Source organism: Mugil cephalus, chromosome 1, assembly GCF_022458985.1.
Source record: "Mugil cephalus isolate CIBA_MC_2020 chromosome 1, CIBA_Mcephalus_1.1, whole genome shotgun sequence".
NCBI classification, from domain to species: domain Eukaryota; kingdom Metazoa; phylum Chordata; class Actinopteri; order Mugiliformes; family Mugilidae; genus Mugil; species Mugil cephalus.
The window spans coordinates 46,934,763-46,951,092 of NC_061770.1; the positions used below are offsets into that span (position 1 = coordinate 46,934,763).

General features: G+C 41.2%; 3 protein-coding genes and 1 long non-coding RNA gene across 6 annotated transcripts; 2 read left to right on the forward strand and 2 right to left on the reverse strand.

Moving 5' to 3' along the window:
• Positions 1-1,949: 1,949 nt before the first annotated feature.
• Positions 1,950-4,647, reverse strand: LOC125017624. 2 transcript variants are annotated; one of them, XR_007113872.1, is made up of 3 exons: positions 4,633-4,647; positions 2,415-2,648; positions 1,950-2,317 (listed from the first exon to the last, which is right to left on the reverse strand). It is a non-coding gene; the product is annotated as an uncharacterized LOC125017624 (long non-coding RNA). The 2 variants fall into 2 exon arrangements; XR_007113855.1 differs by lacking the exon at positions 4,633-4,647 and having other exon boundaries at positions 2,415-3,083.
• LOC125017449 (uncharacterized protein DDB_G0292642-like) lies at positions 3,870-7,863 on the forward strand. The gene is made up of 4 exons (XM_047600706.1): positions 3,870-4,875; positions 5,004-5,104; positions 6,317-6,472; positions 6,589-7,863. The coding sequence occupies exons 1-4, from the start codon at positions 4,575-4,577 to the stop codon at positions 7,054-7,056; spliced, it is 1,026 nt and encodes a 341-aa protein (XP_047456662.1). The 5' UTR covers positions 3,870-4,574; the 3' UTR covers positions 7,057-7,863.
• A 73-nt stretch (positions 7,864-7,936) lies between these two features.
• LOC125017516 (probable E3 ubiquitin-protein ligase ARI7) lies at positions 7,937-10,336 on the forward strand. 2 transcript variants are annotated; one of them, XM_047600920.1, is made up of 5 exons: positions 7,937-8,131; positions 8,289-8,425; positions 8,620-8,720; positions 9,342-9,497; positions 9,574-10,336. In XM_047600920.1, exons 2-5 carry the CDS (start codon positions 8,314-8,316, stop codon positions 10,024-10,026), a joined length of 822 nt encoding a protein of 273 aa, XP_047456876.1. In that variant the 5' UTR covers positions 7,937-8,131; positions 8,289-8,313; the 3' UTR covers positions 10,027-10,336. The 2 variants fall into 2 exon arrangements, with proteins under 2 accessions (XP_047456876.1, XP_047456791.1); XM_047600835.1 differs by having other exon boundaries at positions 7,937-8,425.
• Positions 9,720-15,371, reverse strand: LOC125012137 (leishmanolysin-like peptidase 2). Its single transcript, XM_047591930.1, has 15 exons — positions 15,178-15,371; positions 15,008-15,136; positions 14,838-14,931; positions 14,194-14,475; positions 13,875-14,000; positions 13,679-13,763; positions 13,376-13,521; positions 13,100-13,283; positions 12,949-13,018; positions 12,743-12,839; positions 12,498-12,608; positions 12,224-12,355; positions 11,546-11,655; positions 10,371-10,575; positions 9,720-9,849 (listed from the first exon to the last, which is right to left on the reverse strand). Exons 1-14 carry the CDS (start codon positions 15,369-15,371, stop codon positions 10,392-10,394), a joined length of 1,944 nt encoding a protein of 647 aa, XP_047447886.1. The 3' UTR covers positions 9,720-9,849; positions 10,371-10,391.
• Positions 15,372-16,330: the final 959 nt, after the last annotated feature.

The following is a 16,330-nucleotide window of genomic DNA, read 5'->3' on the forward strand; positions in this document are numbered from 1 at the left end:
TAGATGACTCTGCAAAAATAGGCTACTTGCACAAAATGTGTATATAGCCATTAATGGTTTTATAACATGCTACTAACCTGTAATGTACCTATGATTTTTATCTTATGATCTTTACTTCACCTGCATCTTTGTTACTTCTTTAGTTTCACATTATCTCCTGTTTTCTTTCTGTCTTTCAGGCATTTTTTTTTTACAGCTGCTCATTTTTCTTCTTCGTCAATCTGCCCCTGAGGATAAAACGTTCCTTCATGCAAGTTTAAGAAGAGAAATCACTCAAATCACTGCAAACTGCCACTGACTTTTGTATTGTGGCCTCAGATGTATTTGTTTCTAAACTCAGCTACATTTCACTCATCCACACAGATGCCATTCACACTATTTTCCTGTTTTTTCACTGAAGTGAAATAACAGTAACAATAAAAATAAATACTACTGTTAGAATGTATTGCTAAATAATAATAAATTTATAAAATAAACAATGGCCATTCCACAGCTGTCTCCTTGTTCTTACCGCACTTGGTTGAAAAGCTACATTCTTCTGGGGGTCATGCCTTTTCCAGGCAACTACCTTATCACATCATATTACTGTAAGTTGTAAGAAAAAATTTCTTACAACTTGAGTTGCCGTGAGGATTTTGAAACGAGTCTGGCAGCATGTCATTTTCCTGAAAACAACAGAATGTTGACAATAGGAGCTCTTTGTGTGCTGAGCAACATCTGAACTCAGAGAGTCCCAGTCATAAGGTTCCTTAACAAACCAGACATGATCACTTACTGGTTTTGCATTAAACTGGTTAAACACAAATTGATAGCCTTCACCTGTGGATCATAACATGCTTCTAGTTTTTAGTGCATTGTATGCAGAGGTCTTCTCACAGTAGGTCAGACTCTAAATGTCATAATAAAATCTAAACATCTGTTCCAAATGAACAGGAAGTTCGCCTACAGATGCAAGCTTTGCTTTAATTTTAAGAAGGTGAAGTAATCAGGCCTGCAGTTATCCACTCCTACCCGAACGCATCACCAGACACTTCTAGTACTCAATCATCACAGCAGCTAACTTGAATGCAGGGGCGTCAATTTGTCGGCATTATATATATATATATACAGTATATATATATATATAATTAATAAAAAGATATTTTTTAATAAAACAACACCAATTTAGGGGGCTTACGAATATTTTAAAACAGGCCTAACGACGCCACTGCTTGAATGTGACAAAACTGACCTTAAATGACCGTCACTTGTTAATATATATCAATCTCACACGTAACATGCATCCGATATATCTTGTAGTTTAGGCTATATCTTAATATCTTACTAGATTTCTGTCCAGTCCCTGACAGGCCTCAAGCACCCCCTCGGATTTCGGGCCAAGTTCTGTAAAGAATCTTGAACTGCAATTTGTGTCGTTATTGGGAATTTATAAATTAAATTAAATTAAATTAAATTAAATTAAATTAAATTAAATTAAATTAAATTAAATTAAATTAAATTAAACCTTGAACTGAATTTGTTATTTATAATTGCATATATTCTGAGTATGATTATATCATATAAAGAAGTTTTGTGTATGCGTGTGTTCCTCATACCTCAAAACTGATTAGGTATCTAAGGGATGACCCACAAAGATCATCTCACCCTAGTGAGTAAAAAGCTCTTATGTGTCAACCCATTAAAATAACTTTTTTTTTTTTTTTTCATATTTAAAGCTTCGCCATAAATGCCTCAATGACTGTAGACCCTGTCCATTAATAAAATACAAACTGTAGCTAGGCTGTGATACTGCCTATAAATAAACACGTTTATTTTTAGCGTAACCACCTAACCTGCCTGATTGGTCTTTCAACGTTCCTGCTGAATCCTTTGTGACTCAGCAGCCTGCATATCCTTCTTGGTTTTTCAACCCATTTTCGGTCGTATGAGCAAACACCGAGAGAGTGGAGTTACTTCAAAAATCACAACGATAGTTGCATTTAATTAAATAACATAGGCTGTCTGAATGACAGCTTTCACAGCTTGACATGGGTGATTCTATAAGAACAAACAAGTTAAGGAACTAAAGCAAACATGCACAGACACGTGTGTTTCACAGGATCACAGCAATGGTCATGATTACAGGATTCGTCTATGTACATAACATATAGAGCAGTTTAGAGTCCATGTGGTTTTCTTCCCGGGTCTTGGCCACGTCAGTGTCCTCCGGGCAGCACCAGCAGTGTGTGGATGGTGGACATGTGTTTGATTCCGTAATGTAGCAGCAGGGACGAGTCCTCCAAGACCTCCGTCCTGTACACCAAACGGACATCATTTTCTAGAAATAGAAACGTTTCAGATTTGTGACTGGTTCTGACAACGAAAGGCGCACAAAAGTCTTCTTAAACCTCTGGCAAAAAAAAAGAAAGACCTACCTATCCTGAGTATTTGACTTATTTTTCTTTTCAGTTCCTGGACGGTGATGTTCTTCATCTGCCGATCATTTTCACACAGGTCGATGATCTTTTCCTCCCCTCTAGGTCCGTTAACTTTGATTTGGATCACCATTGTTCAGATGGTCTGACTCCCGGCTGTGCGTGCGTATGTGCCAAAGACCCAAATCCAAATCGTGCAGAATGAAGGAAAGGTACGCTGCTCCTCTGAAGTGACTTGAGAGAGAGAAAAAAGACGCGCCACGCAACGTCACGTGACGTGTTTGGGGAAATTGCTTGGTCACAGTAGCTCAGTATCTTAGTTGCGCATCAGCACAATCAGTGTTGTGGTCTACTGCTCATGGACAACAACAAACTTCTCCATCACTCCCACTGCATCTGTAGCAACAAGCCACAGAGAACTTTCTCAACTCAGGCTTTCAGCTTTGGATTTAACTGATTTATCCTGCACCCGTAGTTTTAATCTATAGGTTTTATAATATTTATTTTTTTTGTCTGGTCTGAACTGCTGTTTTTACTGGACTCTAAACATCTTGAATCCTGAATGAAGCCACAAAATGATCTGCTGTCCGTCTGACCCGGAGTTAATTCGTTCGAAATAAGTGATCGGTTTAACTATTATACTATATTATCTGTAATAGTATTTATAATTACTGTCATAATCATAATTTAAAAAAGCTGCAGATGACAATCAATAGGTGGCGTCCTCCTCCGTTGGATCTTGGATTTGGACATGGATCAAATGTCTTTATGGCTATACTGTTAACTATAGTGTGAAATTTTTAATCAGGCTGTCCACTTAAACAAATAAATTAATTAATCTAAACTAGAATGCTTACAATTATAAGATTATTACTAAGTAAAAGAAAATCCAAATAAATTATCTTTTTCTTTTTTCTTTTGTTTTTCCAGCTCTTACGCGTACCTAGAGATGACCTAGATCGGACTTCAATGCAGAGGTCTGAACAGACCCATACTTAATCAGTTCCATCTTTATGAAAGCCATATTTCCTTTGCATTATGATAAATGTTGTGATGCAACCCACTGCTAAAAAGGCGAGCTCACAGCATCTTCGGTACGAAGTGCATTTTATGTTAAAAAGTGAGCTTGAGTTGTAGTCAACTAAAATTTAATGTTGTGTAAATACTCTCCATGGTTACTTGTGCGTAAATAAAGTTCCACGGTATCGCTTTCAGTCTTTAATTATATTCTAGTGGAATTTTTTTTTTTTTTTATTTCCTCACTGACATGAACTAATAACATGCTTCATCTTCCTTTTAACTGTTAACAGACTTGCATTTTCCCGGCTGCTTATACTTCCTGTAGGAAAGCGCTGTCTAGAGTAAAAAATAAAAAATAAAAAAAAAAGACAGGAAAGCACATGTGTGACAGTGAAGAAAACAAACAAACAAACAAACAAAAACAGCAGAGCACCTTTTCTTTTGTTAAGGCGGTTCCCGTCAAAATAACTGAAACTTCCTCTTTCCAAATTTCTTTTGGCGCAACCCAACTGACGGGTTACTGTGATCCAGTTGTTCCAGTGTGTCAACATCCCACAGACAGAATGCGGTACAGCCGCATTGCCTGTTTTTTTGTGTTTTTTGTTTTTTTTCAATTTAAGTCTAAGACCATACCACATTTACCTTAATGCTGCTGACTTAACACGCAAAACCTCACATGTAAGATCATTACGTTTGTGGGCTTTGTCACAAAAAGATAAAAGCGTTTACTGAAGCAGTAAAGACAACACATTACTGTTTGTTTCATTTGTTTTACGCACCAATTTTAAAATAGAAAAATGCCAATAGTGTCGACTTATTGAAGAGTGTGACTGTAGAAAAATATATATAGAAAGTGCAGAAAAAACTTTGAGTAAATCCCGTTTTCAGTGAATCCATCAGCTCTTGAATGATGGATGATCTCTGGTTTAGCTGGTTTCCTGGTTGAGCCATTTACTCAGCCGTCACACCGAAGAATGCGGTGCTCGTTTCAACACAACTCCAACACAATAGAGACAAATTTTTAATATATACTTATGATTTTTTAACGCGTCGTTTATGGAAACAAACACGTGACTCGAATAATCGAATACATTACTTTACGGGTTATTCGTGCGCCACCGTGGATACTATCTCGCCAGGATGGGCCACAAGTTGACAACCGAGGAAAATACAGAGTCTACGAGCAACAATGACACACCTGGAAGGAATCCTCACACAGAGAGAAGAAATGTTACCGTCAGAAGACCAAGAGCTCGACCTCGACCGAGAAACGTTTTCAGAACTGCACAGGTAAATTCCTATGCGCCTTCGCGGAGAACAGGTTTGGACACTGTCCTGGAATATTTTGAGGAAGAAGCCAGCTCGACAACTGAACAGGAGAAGTGCTATGACCCCAACGATCCCACACTGAGATTTGTTGATGGAGATGATGATATGGATTGTAAGTAGTCAGTCCCCCCAATCACGATCCTAAACAATAACACTCAGTAGTCTTGAATTTTTGGAACTGTTGTCCATTAGAAGTGACACAAATATATGTTTCTTTTCTTTTCTACTGTTTTCTCGTAGTTTTGTGTCAGGATTACAAGTCTCGGAGAGCACTGATGTCCTGTGGTCATTCTGTCACCCCCATGTCCCTCACCAACTGGTGCCGCCATTTGCTGGACAAAGTGAGTTAAATTTTTTTACCAGTTTGTGTATAAACGAAACTCAAATAGATAACAAATTACACAAATAAGCCACAACATTAAAACCACTGACAGGAGCATCAAATAACATAGACCATCTTGTGACAATTCAGTGTTCTGCTGGGAAACTTTTGGACCTGGCATTCATTTGTCGGGATGTTACTTAGACATGTACCACCCACTTAGACCAGACCGGACCCCCACCCCATAGCAATGACACTCCTTAATGACAGCAGCCAGCCCCAGCAGGATGCAGCCTGACACAGACACACACACACAAATGGTTTGGGAATAGCTAAAAATGTGAAGAACAGAACAAGGTGTTGACCTGGTCTCCAAATGATCCAAACTGATCAAACATCTGTGGGATGATCCACAGATGCCCCTTAATAGGACCCAAAGGCCCTTTTTTGGAGGCACAACCTATAAAATATTAATAGATGGTCACAATGTTTACCCTGATCAGTGTTTAATCAATGAGCTTTTGATCACATGACACTTACAGTCTCTGCCCTCAAAAACCTGTTCCTTTTGAATTTCATCTCTTTGCACGAGTCATGAAGCCTTTTGCTCTCCTGTCACTAGAACTGACCGTCCTACATTTGCATCTGCAGCATATAGCATTTGTGATTCTCTTTATCCCCATCACAGCCAGAACTACAACACGCCCCCTCCCCCCATTCCACAACTCTGTTAGCCTCTGTTAGCCTCTGTTTCCCTAAGTACATTTTTGTACTGCCCTTCCACATGCACCGTATCCAGCACCTTCTATTTTAAATAGAACTTTGGTTACGTACTGTAACCCCTGATTCTATGAGTATAAGTGAAGCCCTATAATTTGTGGTCTCCACATGATGATGTTTCTATGCACATGGTTTCAAACATAATTCTTCAGAACTGAAAACACAAAAGGATGAATCCAAGAGAGACAGCTCACAGAGGGGCATGCTTATAGGTTACTCATGGGACCCACGGTTACACTATGTAACCATTGTCATATGGAGTTTTCCTTAAAATAACTAAACACACTGTAAGCATCACTTTTCTAAATATCTGCTAATTGAAAATGTTCACAATCTACTCTTTGATTGTCAGAGTACAAGGTGCATCTCTTGAACAGATCAAACAAACTCTCAGTAACCAAAATTTTTCTTCAATCCTGAAAGTTTAACTTGTTTCTTTTCAACCCATAAGGGCGAGACCATATTTGTGTGTGGGCAAAAGGACTGCAATGCTGAGTGGTCATTTGATGAGGTCTGTAAAATGGCTCTTCTAACTCCTGAAGAAACTGAATACTTTGAAAAACAGTTATTCAGTCGAGTTGCCAAGGACTACTTGGATGTCAAATCAGTGAGTATTTCATGTTATTATTTACAAGCTCGGATAGAAACTACATTTACATTTAGGTTAAATTCATTTGTATGCAAAGGTCAATTTTAAAAGATGCATTTTGCCATACTTGACAGTGTCCTGGCTGCAAGTCCTCTGTGATAAGGACGGAGCTCGACAATCTACGGGTCCGCTGCACAATATGCTCAGCGGACAAACTTAAGCCCTATGAATTCTGCTGGCAGTGCCTGAAGGAATGGAAAGGTTCATCTCAATATACAGACCGCTGTTTAAATGACGGCTGCTTCAACGCGTCGCTGGAAGTATTAAGAACCTGCCCGAAGATCAAATTTCAAGAAGTGAGGGGCGTCTCTGGCTGTCCCTCCATCCGTGCCTGTCCCACATGCGGTATGCTGTTGGGGCATGACAAAACAAAATGCAAGAACATTATCTGTCCCCGATGTAAGGACGAGTTCTGTTTTGTCTGTCTGAAACCAAGTACAGTGTGTAAGACATATTTCACAGCTTGCGTCTCGGGTGTAGCCCCTAGACAAACATATATACCTGTATGGAACAGGCAGCATATGCTTAAACGTTTGATTTAATGCTGTGCTTTCAAGAAATTCAAACGCACATTTGCTGCAATCTGTGAAGGTACCGGACATCGACATCTTTATCTCTGTCTATTTACAGACCACTGTTAATTGCTATACTCTCTAGGGAAAATTCAAGCTATGTGACTGGTAACAAGGCTGGTAAACTACGTGGAACCTTTTAGTCCTTGACCAAAATGTATTTTTGGGGAAATTTGAAGATATACATTTGTTTGTTACGTTGAGATCATAATGTATAATCTAATCACAGGACATTTCTATGGAAAGCAATAGAGAATCCTTCATTTTGTTCCCATTGAATGCGGTGATCTAAAATGCCTAGATTGTATGATTTGTCATTCACCCCTTGTAATGTGAGGTTTTGAGTTGAAAAGTAAAACTTAAGATTTTAAACAACCGTGTGTCCAATGTCATCATTTTAATTTATTTTTCCTGGAACATGAGTTGAATCTTGAATCCTGCTTTTCAACCTTGAACAGAAAGGAAAAGAAAGAAAGAAAGAAAGAAAGAAAGAAAGAAAGAAAGAAAGAAAGAAAGAAAGAAAGAAAGAAAACTAAAGTATAAATCACTGGTACTCATATAAGACCAATCTGGTGGTTGAATGGCACCAATATAAGTTATAGGAAACCGGAAACAACTTTCATCACCTGTGTAATAACACACACACATAAATGCATACATGGAATGGCGCGTGCCAAAGTCACGTGACACACCAACAAAAAGCATGTGCGTCACCTCTTCAAAAGCAGCCTGTAAATAAACAAATATAACTTATATGTATCATTAGTTTCACAGCACAATAGTCTGATAATTTATTTAATGAGTCCATGTCCAAAGCACTAAAGATCTTTGCTCATCTGGCAATGTTTCAAATCTGTCAGCAGCCAAACAGACAGGTGAAATAACCGTCAGGGTGCACACACTTTTTTTTTTTTTTTTTTTTAAACCTCTATATCTGTTTCGTTTAATATGTTCATGTAGTTGGGTCCTTTATTAATTGTTTTTCCCCGAAGCGTCTGCGCTACAAGAAAGAGTTTCAGAAAACAACGAAGAAGGCTCCGCGCTGGTGAGGTCGCTTAAGTTTCACGGTGTGTGGGTCTATTTTTAACAAAGGGAAACTTGTTCTGCGTATTTGTCTTGGAGGACCTGCAGCCGAGTGCGTTGGTTCGGACACAAACCACTTGGCTTTGCAACTGGCAGCGGATGAAACTTTTATTTTGTAGGAGGACGTGAACACACCTCTTCCAGATGGACAAGATGACCGCTAAACAGAAACGGCACAAGTCATCTAAAAAGGAGAAGTGCTACGACCCCAACGATCCCACGCTGAGATTTGTTGATGGAGATGATGATATGGACTGTAAGTAGTTAAAGAGACCAGCAGTTCATACAAAGATTTAAACAATAACGTTTACAGAGTCTGGATATTAGGTTTTGGAACAAGTACAAGTTCAGTAGTCAGTAGTCTCTCAGTAGTCTGGAATTTTTGGAACTGTTGTCCATTAGAAGTGACACAAATATATGTTTCTTTTCTTTTCTGTGTTTGTCTCATAGTTTTGTGTGAGGATTACAAGTCTCGGAGAGCACTGATGTCCTGTGGTCATTCTGTCACCCCCATGTCCCTCACCAACTGGTGCCGCTATTTGCTGGATAAGGTAGACTAAGTGAAATTATACCAGTTAATTCAATTTAAAAAAACAAAACAAAAAAACATTGACCATCTTGTGACAAATCAAGGTTCTTATAGGAAACTTTTGGACCTGGCATTCACGTGGATGTTACTTAGACATGTACCACCCCCTTTCACCTACCTCCTCCTCAATAAAGGGAGACAACTCTCAAGAGTCAGTGAGATAGAAGAGATAGAATCATATTTTTCAAGCATAGCGCACATTTAAGGCACATATTCGGGGGGAATAATTACTCCTGTATTGAGAAGAAAACAAAGAAGTTAAAATATAGCCCTTTAAGGAGCAGATTTAACTACGTATGTGATAAATTTGAGATTAGTTTTAATTAGATATTAACCACGTATAATTGTGCAATTAAATACTTGAATCCATTGACAGCTCTAATTAATTAATTAATTAGTTAATAAGTAGAATGAGGTCTGATTTATAGAAACTGCAGGACCTTCATATCATGTGGGATTCCATGTGCAACTACAAGATCCGGACACAGTGGTGCACTGTGAAATCCCTTGATCGAAATCACTGTGTAAATAATCGAGCACTCAAAGAGCCATAAGTTCAACTGGTTTCATTTCAATCCCCAAGGGTGAGAGCTCATTCGTGTGTGGCCAAACGGGCTGCAATGCCGTGTGGCCATTCGACGAGGTCTGTAAAATGGCTCTTCTCACTCCTGAAGAAATTCATTACTTCGAAGATACGCTGTTCCATCGAGTTGCCAAGGACTACCTGGACGTCAAATCCGTGAGTGTTTCAAACCACATTTACGAGTGAAAAACAAATAAATGAATCTGTTATTTAAACCAGCTTTACGTGACAGTGTCCTGGCTGCAAGTCCTCTGTGATACGCACGGAGCTCGACAACCTGCGGGTCTGCTGCACGATATGCTCAGCTGACAAAGACAGGACGTATGAATTCTGCTGGCAGTGCCTGAAGGAATGGAGGCGTCCGTCTCAGTGTACAGACCGCTGCGCAAATGACGGCTGCTTCAACAAGTCACTGGAAGTTCTGAGAACCTGCCCGGGAGCCGTCTTTAGGGATGTGAAGGGGGTCGCCGGCTGCCCCTCCGTCCGTGCCTGTCCCACCTGTGGCTTCCTGGTGGAGCACAACAAAGCTTTTTGTAAAAGCCTTGTCTGTCCCAGATGCAAAGTGAAGTTCTGTTTTGTGTGCTTGAAGCTCTTTGAGGACTGTTTAAAGTCTAGTCCACCTTACGACCCTTGCTCCACCGGTGTAGCCCCCAGGCAGACCTCCATACCCGTCTGGAGGAAATAACCTAAGGTCGATGTTGTCTTTAGTTTGTTTAACGCTGCGGTTCAGAAAGTATATCTGATGTATTTTTAAAATCTGTTTGCCGGAAACTAAGATAACATGGCCCTTAATCTGATTTAGTAACACAAACAAATCTAATCTATCGCCATGTAGTTAAAACGTAGGTTTCTTATCAATCTATACTGTGAGTTTTGTACATAACAACTTATGTCACCAAATGCCTGTTTTATTTCAACATCATTACCATAATGATAATAATCCCGTTATAGATACATACTGTATATACTGTGAGACTCAGTATCACAAACATTAAATTAAGGTGTTTGCCTTAACATTTTTAAATGTACCGTCTCATTGACTGTTGTTTTTTATGGATCCTCTGGGGCCACGGCGTTGATTCTGATCACCCAGGAGCGCCACTTTCTGTAAGACACGATCAGTGCGGCCACTAGACACACAGCGGCAGTGAAGCAGAGCGCTGTGGAGACAACGTGTCCTGGTGCGATGAGATGCCAGGACAGGTTCTGGGTGGGAGTTAGAGTGTCAGGATCACTGCACAGAAAGAAAAAAAGTAAACAAAACGCTGAAGTTAGTACGAGTTACATGACACTGTTAAAGAAAGACCATATGGAACGAGATTTTTCATCAATAGCATCTGGAGTTTGTGCCTAAAAGATAATAAAATGTCTGTTAACAAGTAGGTCTTCTATGCCTTAAAATAGGGGTGTCAAACATATGGTCCAGGGGCCAAAACTAGTCCGCTAAAGGGTCCAATATGGTCCACAGGTAAATTAATAATAAACCGCTATCCCTAATTTGTTCATTAGCAGCCACACTGTTTTAGTAAAAGTTGTGGACGTAACGCCACACTGACGCACAGAAATAAACAGTAGATTGTTGTTCACAAAATGTTTGATAAAGGGATATTTAATTAAATGTTAAGATTTTAACAATGTTGTTTTTGCACCAAAACAAAAATTTGGAACTGGCAATTTTTTTTAATTTTATTTTTTTATATATATAGGTAATTATGCCTTGTTGTTACTGGTCTGGCCACCTTGATCTGACATTATGTGGCCCATGTACTAAAACCACTTTGAAACGCCTCGTTTTTTTAACCTTCAGTTACCTTTGTGAAATATTTATCTTTTAAAATCCTGATTTTTGAAGTCAGGTGAGCGGAAATCTTGCACACAGATTTTAAAATGATGAGGTGAGAGATTACCGGTCAGTTTTAATATCCGCCTACAGTTTTACGCTTGCCAACGTAAGCCAAGATGGGTAGAATATTTACCATCCACTGCTGCGAGACCATGTGGACTTGTTCCTGTCACTGGCAGTTTTAAACATACAAACATAACCAGCCAGATTTTTATATTAATCAGAATGAGTCAGCAAGTAGTTTTTGAGTTTCAGTAAACACACTGACATTACAAGATAATGTTATCATGCATTTTAATCTTGTCAACCCGTAAAATCTTAACAGTGGTTGAAAACTGTGCTTGTTTGAAGTTTTACTCGCCATGTGATGCAAGCTGAAAAAGGGCTGGCGCCACCTAAAGGAGGCTTGACGTCAGGGTACAGACATAACCTCCTGTCTGGACAGAAGACGAAACCCTGGTATCCTTTCACCTGACAATAAACAAATGGCAAAGAAAGTACAACTTATTACACAGTTTCATGTGAGAAACCAGTCAGAACTTCTTTCTATATGTTGCAAAGTGAATACTGAATCGGGGCGGCTATGGCTCAGTAGGTAGAGCGGATTGTCCATGAACCGAAGGGTTAGTGGTTCGATCCCCTGAGTGTGCCATATGCTGAAGTGTCCTTGAGCAAGATGCTGAACCCCCAGTTGCTCCCAGTGCAACTGGCGCTGGTGTGTGTGTGCTTGTGTGAGCAAATGGGTGGATGTGTCTCTGACTGTAAAAGCGCTTTGAGTACCTTTGAGTAGGTAGAAAAGCGCTATATAAGAGCAAGACCATTTACCAATACTGTGGAGGAAATAAAACACAGGATGAGTTATGTTTCTTTTCAGGACTTTAAGTTTTAATAAATTTGTGTGAGGTTACTTCCTCAGTGTGTGAATGAAAACATTCATAGGCGGAAAACACTGTTCCTTCTAGTCCCACTGTGCTTTATATTGCATTATGTAGGCATGACACAGGTAAGTATGGAGTAAACCATTTTACTGTGGCGTTACCTGAACAGAGCCCCCTGCTGGACAGTCCACCCACCCTGATCCAACCACCTGGATTTGGTACCTGTTGGGTCCAGTGCACCTGTGTCTGTAACATCGACCCGGCACAGAGCTGTGGAGCCCAAGAAGCTGACCCTGGGTTTTAAAGGCAGACAGGTGAAGAAATACACCAATCGGGCATAACAATATTATTGTGTAGGTCTCACTTGTGACTCAACAGAGAATGGACCTTCTGAGGCTGAAACTGAAATCAAAGAAGACAAAGATCAACACTGACCTGTCTGATCAGGCTGGAGAAGAAGCAACGGCTCTCAGCGCCAAAAATCTCCCCACTCCAGTCAACTTCAGCAGATAAAAACTTGGCATTTTCATTTTTCCAACATTCACTCTGAAAGGAAAGAGGATGAACTCTTAGGACGAACGCATTCACAGTGATTCCCTCAATCTTGATCTGAGTCTTCAGGTATTCTATCTAAGGTTATCTTCTTCCAAGCAAATCCCAAGAGGGAAAACAAATCTTACTCCGTTTTTAAGGGGTTTATACACTCGGCACCCCTCCAGGTATCGATCAGTCTGGCACTCCCCCTTGTGGAGGTGAAGAAAGTGACACCCTGGTCCACTGAGAAGGAGGGAGATGATCACACACATTAGAGCTGGAAACATAGTGAAAAAGGTAAGTAAACCATGTTCTACTTTAAAACTTTAAATTAGAATAAATATAAATCTACCTGCCAGAGCAGAAAAAGGATGAGGAGTTGTCTTGGCAAGTTGACAAGGACCCAAACTTGGCCCCTTCACCTATTAAAAGATTATTATGATTATTTTTAAAGTCTTCTATTATGCTGATTTTAAGAGTTTGCATGTTTCATCTTTCCTCACCACTTCCCCAGACCAGACTCTGTGCCCGGCTCAGGTTGACGGCGTACCACCCCGTGTCCTGTAGAGCAGCTAAGGTGACGGGGTCGATCCGGACTGTGGTCGACTCTCCCAGCACCGCCGCCATGATGGACCCCCGCAGCAGCCGGGACTCCCAGTGAGAAGACGCTCTGCCTGGAGACGCATCCTGACAGGTAGAGGCAGGACACTGTTTGTAGAGGTGTAACGCAGGTAAGGCTGGTATGTCAGGATCGGCTGAACTCTGAAGCGGCCCACTACCAGGTTCTCTAACGGGCCTCCCAGTTCGCGATCAGCGGACACCAGATGCTCCTGCAGGGCCGAAATGATGGACGGGGTGTAAATCCTCACCTGGCCCGATCCATCGGAGTGAGTCACCTTACCTCGAGGAGAACATCCAGCACCACCTGTTGAAATATTTCAACACTTTTTTTTCCTTTTTTTTTAAAATCAGATTTAGATTGTTGCACTGTTTGGTCTTATTTTACTACTATCACATTTTTAACGGAATGCCACATTCTGTATTGATCTAGCACCATAAAATATCAAAATGTTTTTCGCAACCTTGAGAAGAGGAGGGACAGTCTCGCCACGTGCTGAAGAGATCCTTGGAGAAACCGAGGGCGTGGAACACCTCGTGAATCACGGTCTGGAAAAAAGAGAATCACTGCAATCCATCAACCTGTGACTCGATACCTACCAACAAGCTATTATTATTACTAAAACTATGGATTATTAGGATTTGTGAAATGAATCATACCTGTACCGTAGTCTGGTGGCTGTACGTAGCTCCTGTCAGTCGGTCCCTGCAGATGACCACCACCCCGGCCACGGGTCGCCCGTGGGCGTCCGTCTGGCAGTGGACAGCGTAGGCCAACACACTAGGCTGGATGAGCGGGAGAAATTACAGCATGAGGGAAAAGACCCAGGAAACAGCTGCCTTAGGCTTTTAATAGTGATCCTATTTAAACTCATCATCACTGGCTGAATGATTATTGTTGCTGCAACATGCAGTTTATTGAGCAAAACAAAAAGAGGAACTTGGTATTTAAAAAAAATCTTTTAACTGATGACGTTACCTCCGCTCTACACTTGTCGGTGGCCTGCACGTGGAGATAAAGCAGGTAGTCAGCGTGGGGGACGCCATTGCCTTCGGGCCTCAGAACGATCCTGCGAGGTGAGTCAGCCTCAGGGTAAACGTCACATCCGGCCAGGTGGTCGTCTGGGATCTGGCGATGGCAGCGGTCGTACAACTGAGGGTTTTCTTCCAGCGCTGGAAAGTTAAGAACGTGAATCACCTGGTACTCACAGTCACGTCCAGACAGGTCTCGGTTCTGTAGTTGCTGGCGGCTCTGCCGCACCTGGGAGGAGAAGGGCGCGAGCATAAGCGACTTAGTAGAGATTAGTATTTTACTGCAGATACATGTGTAACAGACTCTAATTTGTGTGAAATGATGGATGGATGATTCATCGCCTGGTAGACTAGAAAGATTTTCATTCTGTTAAATAGAGCAACTTTAAGGTACATACTTTTACCAGTGTCAATGGGCCACCTGGGCTACAGAGTAAGGTATTTCTCATGGTTTCGTGTCTTGTTAAACTTTATATTTAGGTCAGGATTGTTTTTAATTTGGTATTGACACTTTGTTTTATTGTGTTTTCTTTAGATTTCACGACATCTTTAAGAATAACTGTGACCACACTCACACCCACACATACTCACCTGTTGTAGTTGATGGCGCTTGAATTCTTCCAGAGAAACTTGCAGTATTTGTTGACGTCTCTTCTGAGCAGCAGTGGGCCCGGTCCTCTGGTCACTATTAAAAGGTCCACAGTTCAGTATTGTATGCTATGTCACTGTCTCTTTGGCGTATGTCAGAGCCTGTTTTTCACCTGAGAGTAAAGACGACACCGTCCTCACGGCCTCCTCCACCGCCGCCTCCAGCCTTCCCTTCTCCGTCTCCGATAGGCTGCCTCCCTCTCTCGTAGTCCAGCTTTGGATCCTGATTGGCTGTGGAGGGGCTGGGGATAAATCCTCAGAGACGCTCCTCTGCTTCACCGACCGTCTTGGATGACTGGTGTGTTGGCTAGAAATGGGCGGAGGCTCCCGCTGGGTGAGATTTGCGAGTCTGGGCTCGCCGGGTGGGCCGCCCGCAGCTCTGACCACTCTGATCTGAGCCTGGACCTCATCAAAGATGCACTTCTGCAGGGCTCCGGGGAGCTCCACCACCAGCACCACCACGACCACCAGGAGCATCCCCGCCTTGAGTTTTATGGAAGTAAAGCCGTAATTATGTCCTGGACACGTTGGGTAGAATTGTAAAACATTGTGTTTGTGGGGAAGTTTCTCACAGTGGTTGATTGCGTCTAACAAATCTACTTATTTATTTTGTGTTCTTTGGTGTAGTTACATCAATCTGGACCGAGAGAAGCTACTGTAGATACTGCTCTGTTTCCAAATCCTGCCCACGCCTGTGTTTAAAGCTGCTTAACATGAAATATGAAAGCTAACACAATAGTTCCATATACATCAAGTCAAGAGTTCTCACGTCAACGCCCCGTTTATTTGTACTTTGTAATTTCAACATTGACATGCTATGAATCAGCTAGCTGGGCGCTATTTTATTCTACATATTTACATGCATGTAAAAATGGAAGCTTAGGAGGCTGCCCTACCACAAAAACAAACAAACAAACAAAAAAAAGGGCAGTCACTTATAACTGTGTGAGCACCACCCACTCGAGCCAAAAGCTGCGTTTCCATTACCCCTAGAAACGCATAAAACGTAAATATTGAAATAAAAAAATGGGTAATGGAAAGACGAATCAATATATAAGTAGTAAAAGTAGAAGTTTATAGCAAATGTGCCACGGAAACACTTTTTTGCCCAATTCCCCGTCAGCAGAGATGACGCAGGGAGTCATGTGACCAGTTCATTTGAAACCCATCTTCCTCAAAGTGAAGTCTTGCGTGATGAGAGCTGTGGGATATCGCAAGATGGGACTTTATGAGAGTTACAGCTCATTCACAAAACACCTTTCAACATGTTCAAAGTAAAATTTCAGAAATATCTCATGACTGCAGTTCAGTGCATTTATTCACGTAGAGGTGATCAAGACAACTTGCGGAAGTTCAAACTGAGCATAAGAATGAGGGAGAAAGAGGATTTAAGTGACTTTGAACGTGGTATGGTTGTTGGTACCAGACGGGCTGGT